Below are 12,402 nucleotides of genomic sequence, written 5' to 3' on the forward strand. Positions count from 1 at the left end.
TTCTTCAGGTATGTTAGCAACAAGAAGAAAGTCAAGGAAAGTGTGGACCCCTTACTGAATGAGGGAGGCAACCCAGTGGCAGAGGATGTGGAAAAAGCTAATGTACTCAATGCTTTTCCCCCCCTCTGTCTTCATGAACAAGGTCAGCTCCCAGACTGTTGCATTGGGCAACACAGCATGGGGAGGAGGTGACCAGCCCTCTGTGGAGAAAGAAGTGGTTTGGGACTATTTAGAAAAGCTGGATGAGCACAAATCCATGTGACTGGATGCGCTACATCCGAGGGTGCTAAAGGAGTTGGCGGATGTGATTGCAGAGCCATTGGCCATTATCTTTGAAAACTCATGGCGATTGGGGGGAGGTCCCGGGTGACTGGAAAAAGGCCAATGTAGTGCCCATCTTTAAAAAAGGGAAGAAGGAGGATCCGGGGAACTATAGGCCAATGAGCCTCACCTCAGTTCCTGGAAAAATCATGGAGCAGGTCCTCAAGGAATCAATTCTGAAACACTTAGGGGACAGGAAAGTGAGCAGGAACAGTCAACATTGATTCACCAAGGGCAAGTCATGCCTGACTAACCTAATTGCCTTCTATGATGAGATAACTGGGTCTGTGGATGAGGGGAAAGCAGTGGATGTGTTACTCCTTGACTTTAACAAAGCTTTTGATACGGTCTCCCACAGTATTCTCGCCAGCAAGTTAAAGAAGTATAGGCTGGATGAATGAACTATAAGGTGGATAGAAATCTGGCTAGATCATCAGGCTCATTGGGTAGTGACCAATGGCTCCATGTCTAGTTCGCCGCCGGTATCAAGCGGAGTGCCCCAAGGGTCAGTCCTGGGGCCGATTTTCTTCAATATCTTCATTAATGATCTGGAGGATGGTGTGGACTGCACTCTGAGCAAGTTTGCAGATGATACTAAACTGGGAGGAGTGGTAGATATGCTGGAGGGTACGGATAGGATACAGAGGGACCTAGACAAATTAGAGGATTGGGCCAAAAGAAACCTGATGAGGTTCAACAAGGACAAGTGCAGAGTCCTGCACTTAAGATGGAAGAATCCCATGCACTGCTACAGATTAGGGACCCAACGGCTAGGCAGTAGTTCTGCAGAAAAAGACCTAGGGGTTACAGTGGACAAGAAGCTGGCTATGAGTTGAGAGTGTGCCCTTGTTGCCAAGAAGGCTAACAGCATTTTGGGCTGTATAAGTAGGGGCATTGCCAGCAGATCTAGGGACATGATCATTCCCCACTATTCAACAGATGAGAGCTGCTCTGACAGTTGAGAAGCGAGTGGCGATAGCCCTGTGGAAGCTTGCAATGCCTGACTGCTACCGGTCAGTCGGGAATCAATTTGGAGTTGGCAAATCTATTGTGGGGACTGCTGTGATTCAAGTAGCCAATGCAATCACTGACATTCTGTTATCAAGGGTAGTGACTCTGGGAAATATGCAGGTCATAGTGGATGGCTTCGCTGCAATGGGTTTCCCTAACTGTGTTGGGGCGATAGACGGAACGCATATCTCTATCTTAGTACCAGACCACCTTGCCAACCAGTACATAAACTGCAAGGGGTACTTCTCAATGGTGCTGCAAGCACTGGTGGATCACAAGGGACATTTCACCAACATCAACTTGGGATGGCGGGAAAGGTGCATGACGCTCGAATCTTTAGGAACTCCGGGCTGTTTGAGCAGCTGCAAGAAGGGACTTACTTCCCAGACCAGAAAATTACTGTTGGGGATGTTGAAATGCCAATAGTTATCCTTGGAGTCCCAGCCTACCCCTTGCTCCCATGGATCATGAAGCCATACACAGGCAGCCTGGACAGTAGTAAGGAGCAGTTCAACTACTTCAACCAGGTGACCAAGAATGATATCACTCTCCTGAGGCTAACACAGAAAGCTATAGACCAATTGTTGCTTGAATGCGACCAAAACCCAGGACCATTCACTGCCATGCTGTGTGCTGCAATGATTCCAGACTACTTGCTACTGGCTTGGTGTGGTAAAGTGTCCTTCCGTGGAGGATAAAATAAGGCAGCCCTCCCCAGAAACCTTCTGCAAAGGCTTTCAGAGTACCTCCAGGAGAGCTTCATGGAGATGTCCCTGGAGGATTCCTGCTCCACCCCCAAACACATTAACAGACCTTTCCAGTAGCTGTACTGGCCGCGGATGCATCCCAAGTCTTCAGGGCAAATCAAACATTAAACACTATTGCTTTTAAACCCTGTACTGTAGTTACAAATGTGCACTCATCAGAGGTGCCTTCTCCGCCTTCAGGGTCGAGGATCCCGCCTTAGGAGGGTATTGGCTCCAGGGTGATGAAAAGGTCCTGGCTGCCGGGGAGAATGGATTCACCACTTGCCTGCTGCACATTCTCCTCCTCCTCCGCTTCCTCATCCACAAAATCCTCCTCCATGTTGCCTGAGACTCCCCCCCTTACAGGTGTCCACGGACAATGGTGGAGTAGTGGTAGGGTCCCCCCCTAGAATGCCATGCAGCTGATCATAGAAGTGGAATGTATGGGGCTCTGACTCAGAGTGACCATTTGCCTCCTTTGTCTTTTGGTAGGCTTGCCTGAGCGCCTTAACTTTCACGCGGCACTGCTGTGTGTCCCTGTTGTAGCCTCTGTCCATCATGCCCTGTGTGATTTTGGCATATATATTAGCATTTCTTCTTTTTGATCAGAGTTCTGCCTGCACAGATTCTTCTCCCCATACAGGAATCAGAACCAGTGTCTCTCGTTCGCTCCAAGCTGGAGCTCGTTTGCGATTCTGGGGGGACTGCATGGTCACCTGTGCTGCTGAGCTCACCACGCTGACCAAACAGGAAATGAAATTTAAAAGTTCCCGGGACTTTTTCTGTGTACATGGCTAGTGCATCGGAGTTGAAAGTACTGTCCAGAGCGGTCACATTGGAGCATTGTGGGATAGCTTCCGGAGGCCAGTAACGTTGATTTGCATCCTCACTACCCCAAATTCAACCAAGCAAGGTCGATTTTAGCAGTACTCCCATCGCTGAAGAGGAGTACAGAAGTTGATTTTAAAAGGCCTTTAGGTCGACGGAATGGGGTTGCTTGTGTAGACGCATTCATTATAAAATAGACCTAATGCTGCTAAATTCGACCTAACCCTGTAGTGTAGACCAGGGCTTAGTGGGGAAACCTCAGTGCTGAAGCAGGCTGGGCAGAAACACTGTCTCACAGCAGGTGATTTCAGCTCTAGTGATCACTGAAACCAAAAAGACGCCTAATGGAGCCTTAATTAACTATATCTTTGAAGAGTGGTGAGGGGCATGTTAAACTATGCCTAGACCCCTTACACAGAGCCCACACCCCTGATCAGGAACGCCCATCTCCACCCTCTCTCACTCTTGATATGTGTCTGGTGTATGAGCCCTCTGTTTAGTGGGTTCAGTTCAGTTGCGGGTGACCCCCTCAGTCAGGGCAGGCTAAGCACAGTTCTGCTGCCCGTTACTCAGACAATCAGGACAACAACATTTCACTCCCCCTGCTTTCAAGTACTACAGTGATTTGTAACCCAGCACCAGCCAACACAGCTCTGTCTGCTGGATACCTGGGCACAGTGGGTGTGTTCATGTAAATACAGTCTGATCCTGAAGCCTTTTCCCCTCCCCAGCTCATCAATAGCTGTCAGGGGAGAGCTCATTCCGACCTTGCTTACCTATAGCTTGTTCAGCCATCTGACTGTGCATCCTCAAGGTCCAGTCTTCTAATCGGACTCTGCTCCACCACGTGTGACTGTCTGTATTGCTGCCCCACAGGCACACTGAGAAGATCAGGCCAAGCCACTTTTCTGCATTTCAGCAATTCCTCTGGCCAGTCCAGTCAGGGGCCCATTAAGCCTAGTCCAAGATCTGCGTCCCAGGTTGGAAATAGGCAGATACAAGTTAGGGCTTCTGAGATTCATCAGGATATCAAGCTTTCTATCCCAGAGTTGATGCCCCTCTGTGAGGACACAGCTGTCAGCCCAGCTCTGCCATCATTCATCTGAGACTGGTACTGGGCTGGGAGCACTAGACACGGGTGCAGCAATGGCTGCCACAAAACGATGTTGCCAAGTCAGTCATGGAAAGTCAGCAGGAACCGCAGGGGCAGGTGTTTGCTCCAGGATGGGGCAGATCTGCTTGTAGGAAGTGTGCATTGCCTCTGCCCTGGTCATAACAATTGTCAGCCTGGTGCGCAGCAGGTTCCTGCCAGGCGTCCCTGCGCTCCAGGCAGTTCTAATGGGGATGGACTCTGGGTGACGTTTTCAGGGAGCTATGGAGCCAACACATGTAAATTAGAAGCTGATGTCAGGCTAAGGCAACCACTAATGACACGGGTGACTGTGTTCAGCTCCCAATCACCAAGATGCTTATGCCAGCGTCTGCCCCACTTCGCCTCCTCTGTACAAAACCTGTTGTAACCATAGGACCCTGGTTGCAACAATGATCTCTATGGTCACAGTTCATGTCAATAACATCACAATCAGTGCCAGGAGTGAGGGTGTAAATCTGCTCCCTAGAAGGTTCCTGCCAGCTTCTGCATGAAGGTAGTGCAGGGGTGATCTTTTTCACTAGGTGCTCTTGTGGGAGCAGTAGGTCAGACTGAAGTCCAGTCTGCCTAACTAGTTGATAGCTTGCTGGGAGGGGAGTGAACAAACTTCAACATTGCCCAGGTGATTAGCCTGGTCAGTGGTCGTGAGCCATTGACAGGCAGTCACTGTGTTCAGAGACTGGTCAGACCTGTCAGCAGGAGGTGCTACATTCCCCAGTGACAGGAGAGATCAGATGAACAGGAACCTCCCTGAGTGTTTATTCCCTTGGGTGTTTGCAGACTCCAGAATCTCAGAAGTGGCTCAGCTCCGACTGGTGAATGGTTCGAGTCGCTGCGCTGGGAGAGTCGAGGTGTTTCACAACCAGCGGTGGGGAACTGTCTGTGATAACGGCTGGGACATAACTGATGCTGGAGTTGTGTGCAGGCAGCTGGGCTGTGGGACAGCGTTATCAGCCCCACGAGGGGCTCAATTTGGCCGAGGATCAGCCCGTATCTGGCTGGATAATGTCAACTGCGCAGGGACAGAAGCTGCCCTCTCCGATTGCAGGGCTTGGCATTGGGGAGACAATAACTGTACCCACGGAGAAGATGCTGGTGTCGAGTGCTCAGGTAACCTTCATCCATCACGTCACTGTCAGTGCTGCAGGGATCAGGTTGGAAAGCTTTTAGCTGAGACCCAGCTCTTCTGTCTGAGTCAGCACTGACCCCAGTGCCCGAGCATGGTGCTATGGGCCTGTACTGCAGGGAGCCAGTTCGGGGTCACAGTAAGTGTCACTCTTCCCATGGTATCAGTGCTGACCCCATTTTCCCCACACAGTTCTTCATGCCTCTGCTGCAGGGAGCAGGATGGGGGCTCAGTGCTGGTCCCAATGCCCCCAGCACAGCATTTAGGGCCTCCACTGCAGGGAGCAGTACTTGTGCCTCAATGAGAGACCCTCCCCGCTGCTAATCACTTTGATCCCCCTGCCCCGCTACAGCACAATGGGGTGCTGGATAACCGTAAATCCCATTTGTGGGATTTGGGGTTGAATGAATCCTGCAGCCACTCAGGGATCCCTTTATGAACATACAAATGTAGACTGATTTACAAATAATAACTGCAATCAAAAATAAAACAATGTAAAATTTTAGATCCTACAAGTCCACTCAGTCCTATAACTTGTTCAGCTAAACGCTCATAGAGACAAGTTTGTTTACATTTGTAGGAGATAATGCTGCTTGATTCTTGTTTACAATGTTACCTGAAAGTGAGAACAGGCATTCACATGGCACTATTGTAGCGGCATTGCAAAATATTTACGTGCCAGATCCACTAAAAATTCATATGTCCCTTCATGCTTCAAGCAGCATTCCAGAGGACATGCGTCCATGCTGATGATGGGTCCTGCTTGATAATAATCCAAAGCAGTGCAGATTGACAAATGTTCATTTTCATCATCTGAGTCAGATGCCACCAGGAGAAGGTTTATTTTCTTTTTTGGTGGTTCAGGTTCTGTAGTTTCCGCATTGGAGTGTTGCTCTTTTAAGACTTCTGAAAAGCATGCTCCACACCTCATCTCTCTCAGGTTTTGGAAGGCGCTTCAGATTCTTAAACCTTGGGTTGAGTGCTGTAGCTAGCTTTAGAAATCTCTCATTGGTACCTTCTTTGTATTTTGTTAAATCTGCAGTGAAAGTGTTCTTAAAACGAACATGTGCTGGGTCATCATCCTAGACTACTGTAACATGAAAGATATGGCCGAAGGCAGGTAAAATACATAGCAGGAGATACACAATGTTCCCCACAAGGATTTCAGTTACAAATTAAATTAACACATTACTTTTTTAATGAGCATTATAGAATCATAGATTATTAGGTTTGGAAGAGACCTCAGGAGGTCATTTAGTCCAATCCCCTGCTCAAAGCAGGACCAACACCAACTAAATCATCTCAGCCAAGGCTTTGTCAAGCCGGCCCTTAAAAACCTCTAAGGATGGAGATTCCACCACCTCCCTAGGGAACGCATTCCAGTGCTTCACCAGCATGCTTCATCAGCATGAAAGCATGTCGTCTGGAGTGGTGGCCAAAGCGTGAAGGGGCATGTGAATATTTAGCATATCTGGCATGTAAATACCTTGCAATGCCACCTGCAAAAGTGCCATGCGAACACCTCTTCTGACTTTCGGGTGACATTGCAAATAAGAAGCAGGCAGCGTTATCGCCTGTAAATGTAAACAAACTTGTTTGTCTGAGCGATTGGCTGAACAAGACGTAAGTGTGCAGTTATGTAACAAAAAATAATATAATCTACATTTGTAAGTTTCATTTTCACAATAAAGAGCTGGCACTACAGTACTTGTATGAGGTGAACTGAAAAATACTACTTCTTTTACCATTTTACAGTGGTAATATTTGTAATCCAAAATACAGTAAAAGCTATTTTATCCGACACTTCACCAACCGGAAAGCTCTATAAATCGGCATTTCTGATCTTCATTGAAATCTCGGTTTATAATCCAGTTGGCGTGGGACCGGCGGGGGTTGGGGAGCAGGAGGGGGTACAGAGGAAGGGCTCTGGGAGGGACTTTGAGTGTGGGAGAGGGCTTAGTACACGGGAGGGGGTGCAGGGTGTTGGATCCGGGGGCCTCTCACCTCAGATGGCTCCCCACAAGTGGCAACCTGTTCTGGGCTCTGGCTACTCCTAAGCGGTGCCACTTCAGGCGGCTCTGCGTGCTGCCCCTGCTCAGTGCCAGCTGCACAGCTCCCATTGGCTGGAAACCATGACCAATGGGAGCTGCGTGGCCAGTGCCTGCAGGCGGAGGGAGTGCGCCAAGCCCCCTGCTGCACCTCTGCCTGGGAGCAGCTGGGACAAGTTGCCGCTTCCAGGGAGCCACCCGAGATGAGTGGCCCCCGGATCCGGCACCCCGCACTCCATCCCGTGCCCCAACTGTCTGCCCTGAGCCCTCTCCCGCACCCAAACTTCCTTCCAGAGCCCGTGATGCACACCCTCTCCCACACCCCAACCCCCAGCCCTGCACTTCCTCATGCACCCAAACTCCCTCCTTCTTAATTAACCAGCATTTTTCATTTACCGCCACCCCACATTCCCCCAACATGCCGGATAAAACAACCTTATCTGTAATAATATAATGTGAGCACTGTACACATTGTATTGTGAGTTGTAATTGAAATCAATATATTTGAAAATGTATATTAAATATTTTGGATGTTTTTTCTATTTCAATTGGTATTCTATTGTTTAACAGTGTGATTAAAACTGCGATTAATAGTGATTAATTTTTTTTAATCACGGTTAATTTTTTGAGTTCATCACGTGAGTTAACTGCGATAAATTGACAGGGAGTGAACCCCTAACAGGCTGTTGCAGAGGCTGTTCAGACCCGTCAGTGGGAGGCTCCACATTCACGAGTGACATTAGTGATCAGATGCACAGGAACCTCCCTGAGTGTTTATTCCTTTGGGGTGTTTGCAGACTCTGGCATCTCAGAAGTGGCTCAGCTCCGACTGGTGAACGGCCCAAGTCGCTGCGCTGGGAGAGTCGAGGTGCTTCACAACCAGCAGTGGGGAACCGTGTGTGATGACAGCTGGGACATAACTGATGCTGGAGTGGTGTGCAGGCAGCTGGGCTGTGGGACGGCGTTATCAGCCCCTGGGAGAGCTCGATTTGGGGGAGGATCAGACCGTATCTGGCTGGATGACGTTCACTGCACGGGGACAGAAGCTGCCCTCTCTGAATGCAGGGCTCGGCTTTGGGGAGCCAGTAACTGTAACCATGGAGAAGATGCCGGTGTTGTGTGCTCAGGTAACCTTCATCTACCACCAGGGCCGGTGCTACCATTTAGGTGGCCTAGGCGGTTGCCTAGGGCGCCAAGATTTGGGGGCGTCAAAAAGCGGCGCCCCCAATTTTTTTTCAAGTGTTCCTGCGGCCGCTGCGCTGGGAGGGAGAGGGAGAGGGAGACTGAGCCACCGGCAGGCAGCCCAGGGGTGCCACCGGCACCCCTGGGAAGCCCTGGGCTAACTGCCAGCGGCTCAGACTCCCTCTCCCTCATGCCATTGTTCTCATTGCCGGCGGGGGCGCCGGCGGCTGGGCAGAGCTCCGCAGCTCTGCATACTGCACGTGGCACGAGTCCGGCGACGGCAACGGGCGCGACTCAGCAGGGCTTCTGGAGGAAAGGGGCCGCTGGCTGCCTCCTGGCTCAGCCTCCAGGTCAGCCCCAGCGGGGGGGCATGGAGAAGAAAAGAGCCTCAGGCGGCAGTCTGGTGGAGTGGAGGAAGACAGAGGACCCCGACGCCCCTGCGTTGGGCAAGGTAAGCGCTTTCCCACACAGCTCGGCCTCAGGCGCCTGTGCTCCTGCCCCCTTGGTCCTTGGCTGGTCCCTGCTCCTGCTCCCCTTCTGCGTGGGTGGCTGGAGAGGACAGCAGCCTACGGAGCTGAGCTGCTCCAGTGCCCCCTCTCCCTGCTCCAGCCTCTGTCATGCCTGGTATCCGAGTTCAGGGCTGCCTGGGGGGGGGCAAGTGGGGCAATTTGCCCCAGGCCCCGGGCTCTGCAGTATGTCGGAGGCTCCCCCTGCCCCACGAGTATGTCAGAGGCTCCTGGGAGAGGGGGTAAGCGGCATGGTAAGGGGCTGAGTCCGGGCACCCCCCCGACCCCATCCCCCCCACAGCCCTGACCCCCAGCTCCGAGCCCAGCCCCTCTGAGCCGGAACCCCCCCGACCCCATCCCCCCCACAGCCCTGACCCCCAGCTCCGAGCCCAGCCCCTCTGAGCCGGAACCCCCCCGACCCCATCCCCCCCACAGCCCTGACCCCCAGCTCCGAGCCCAGCCCCTCTGAGCCGAACCCCCCCCGACCCCATCCCCCCCACAGCCCTAACCCCCAGCTCCGAGCCCAGCCCCTCTAAGATGGAACCCCCCCGACCCCATCCCCCCCACAGCCCTGACCCCCAGCTCCGAGCCCAGCCCTTCTGAGCTGGACACCCCCCAACCTCATCTTCCCACAGCCCTGAGCTCAGCCCCTGTGAGCCAGTCACCCCCGAACCCAGAGCCCAGCTCCCCACCCAGCCCTGGGCAACAGCAGCACCACCCCCAGGCAGCGACAGCCAGGGCCGGCTCCAGGCACCAGCTTGTCAAGCAGGTGCTTGGGGTGGATGCTCCGGAGAGGGGTGGCACGTCCAGGTATTTGGCGGCAATTCGGCGGACGGTCCCTCACTCCCGCTCAGAGCAAAGGACCTCCCACCGAATTGCCGCCGCAGATCGCGATCGCGGCTTTTTTTTTTTTTTTTTTTTTTGGCTGCTTGGGACGGCCAAAACCCTGGAGCCGGCCCTGGCGACAGCCCATTGGTACCAACCATCACCATCACCCAGCAACAGCCCATTATGTAATTGCAAATGTATACATACTATTACAGCTTTTAATGTTTTTAAATAATGTATTTAGTGTATTTTCAAATTATTACAAATTAATTTTTGAATGTATTTCACTAGTTATTTTTTACATTTCTAAATACATGTTACTATAGTATTGCAACTTTTTTTTATGGAAGGGGCCCCCGAAATTGCTTTGCCCCAGGCCCCCTGAATTCTCTGGGCAGCCCTGTCTGAATTTTAAGCCCTGCTGCTGTGTTATGCCTGCAACAGGCAGGCCTAAACCTGTGAGTGACCCCCATAGCAGCTGCCTGAAGAAGTGCTTGGGGGAATCACGCAGAAGGAGCGTGATATTTGTTTGAGTTCTCTCCTCATGGAGGCTGCGCTCCACTTGGCGCAGGACAGCAGTGTCGGCAGGACTCTAGGCCCAGCACCTTGCCTCGGTTTGTAGACTTGTAGTGCACCCCTGTCACCGGGCTCAGTCTGGCACCGCTACCCCTCACCAGTGCCCAAGAAGCAGTCAAAAAAGTTGGATGGACTGGTTAGGTTAGTTGTCATGATGTTGCTTGGCCAGTGTAGAGACCACTGAATGCATAATATTCCTCTATGATGTTCTGTCCTGAGCAAAATTGGCATGTTATGAGGTAGTGCCTGTGAGGGACAGGTGTCTGTTTATGTCATCCAGCCATCATGTCTTAGGTCTTCTGGGGGGGGGGGAGGGGCTTTTCCATCCTGCTTTCATTGGATCAAAGTCAAAGATTATTCTCACAGGGAAGTTAGTAGGCATTTAGAGCAGATGAGCATACCACCACAGAGATCACTTGGCAACCATTTGAGAGTGTGTGACCTATTTAGTTAGAAAATGGAACTTTCCATTCAAATTGAGTTTGTACCATTTGATGTTTTTAATCATTTGGAGGTGCATGGCTGGTTGGACAGAATGGATTCCGCAGCACTCCCAGTCAGATTTTGATATGAAGGAAGGAAGTATACATGACTAAAAAGGGTGTATTTCTGATTACAATCAACACTGCTTAATTTTAAGGGAAAGTCATCTTGATCTTTTAATCAATATTTACGTCAAACAGTTGATGAAATTCAAATAGTGAATTATAGTAAGTGACATGTATTCTCTATCCTTTATTTTTAATAGTGAACAAGAAAAAGAACTGATAGGAATAAAATTTCATTTTTTTTTTCGTTTTCAGTTGATGCAGCCTCATGGCAGATAAAAAAAAAAGGTCTGGGGCACAATTTCGTAAGCGGAAGGCTGATAAGCAAAAAGAAGAAAGCAAGCAAGAAGGTTCGTCTCTGAAATATCTCCATCCACTGGCCAGAGACGAAGGTAGTTCAATGCCAAAGGATCAAGCAGAGATGGAGGTGGGGATGGGAGTTTCACAAGTTGAAGAAGAGTTTGAAGAACCTAATCTGAATATTGAAGATGAATCAAATGAGACACGCGAGGATCAAAACTTGGAAGACCGTGAAAGCGAAAATGTCACTCATTTGAATTTGAGCTTTAGTGATCCTGCTACTTGGGCCAAATGCGATGATCAAGTCCGACAAATTCTGGTGGAACATGGGCCGGAACAAGTTCAGCAGTTCGATTTTCCCAAAGATAGTAAGCAAAGAAAATTCTCGACAATTCATTACAAACGTAGACTTGTTAATGGAGAAGAAATGCACCGTCAGTGGCTGCAGTATTCCACATCAAGTGATTCTGTCTTTTGCTTCTGCTGCAAGTTGTTTGGCAGTAGTACTATTGGCATATCATCTCTTTCTGAAAAGGCTCAAGGGATTGGAAAAACATGTCTGCAATTCTTTCACGGCACGAGAAAAGCAGTGAACATTTGACGAATGTTCAAACATGGAAGGAACTTGAACTGCGATTGAAATACAAGAGAACAATTGATGAAGAACATTTGCACTTGATTAAGCAAGAAGAACAGTATTGGCAGCAAATACTAAAACGTCTGATTGCTTTGGTCAGAGTTCTTGGTGTGCAAAACCTGGCCTTTCGGGGAACACATGAAAAACTGCACACTTCTGGTAATGGGAACTTCCTCAAATTTGTTGAATATCTAGCTTTGTTTGACCCGCTTATGGATGAGCATCTTCGCAGGATTAAGGACCAGGAGATGCATGTACATTACCTAGGGAAAGACATACAGAATGAGCTTATTCAGCTTCTATCCAATGCCATCAAACAAAAAATCCTAGCATCTGCTCGTGCTGAAAAATACTTTTCGATCATTGTAGATTGTACACCAGATGCAGGACACGATCATTCGGTTTGTGGATAGGCCTACTTCAGAGACCGAGAATGAGACTGAATCAGTATGCATAAAGGAACACTTGGGATTTGTGTCACTTACGGAGACAACTGGAGCTGGTATGACAGAAACTATTCTTCACCAGTTAGAAGAGATGTCACTGCCTATAGAAAACTTGCATGGTCAAGGCTACGATAAAGGGAGCAATATGA

General features: G+C 50.0%; 1 protein-coding gene across 1 annotated transcript in view; it reads left to right on the top strand.

Annotated features, from left to right (window-relative positions):
- LOC135892976 (uncharacterized) overlaps positions 1-12,402 on the top strand; it is a gene marked incomplete at its 5' end in the record, with an annotated part of 270,703 nt that overhangs the window by 26,070 nt on the left and 232,231 nt on the right. The window contains 2 exon segments of the mRNA XM_065420759.1: positions 4,837-5,166; positions 8,028-8,357. Coding sequence (XP_065276831.1) covers positions 4,837-5,166; positions 8,028-8,357 — 660 coding nt within the window.

Source organism: Emys orbicularis, chromosome 21 (genome assembly GCF_028017835.1).
Source record: "Emys orbicularis isolate rEmyOrb1 chromosome 21, rEmyOrb1.hap1, whole genome shotgun sequence".
In the NCBI taxonomy this organism is placed as follows: domain Eukaryota; kingdom Metazoa; phylum Chordata; order Testudines; family Emydidae; genus Emys; species Emys orbicularis.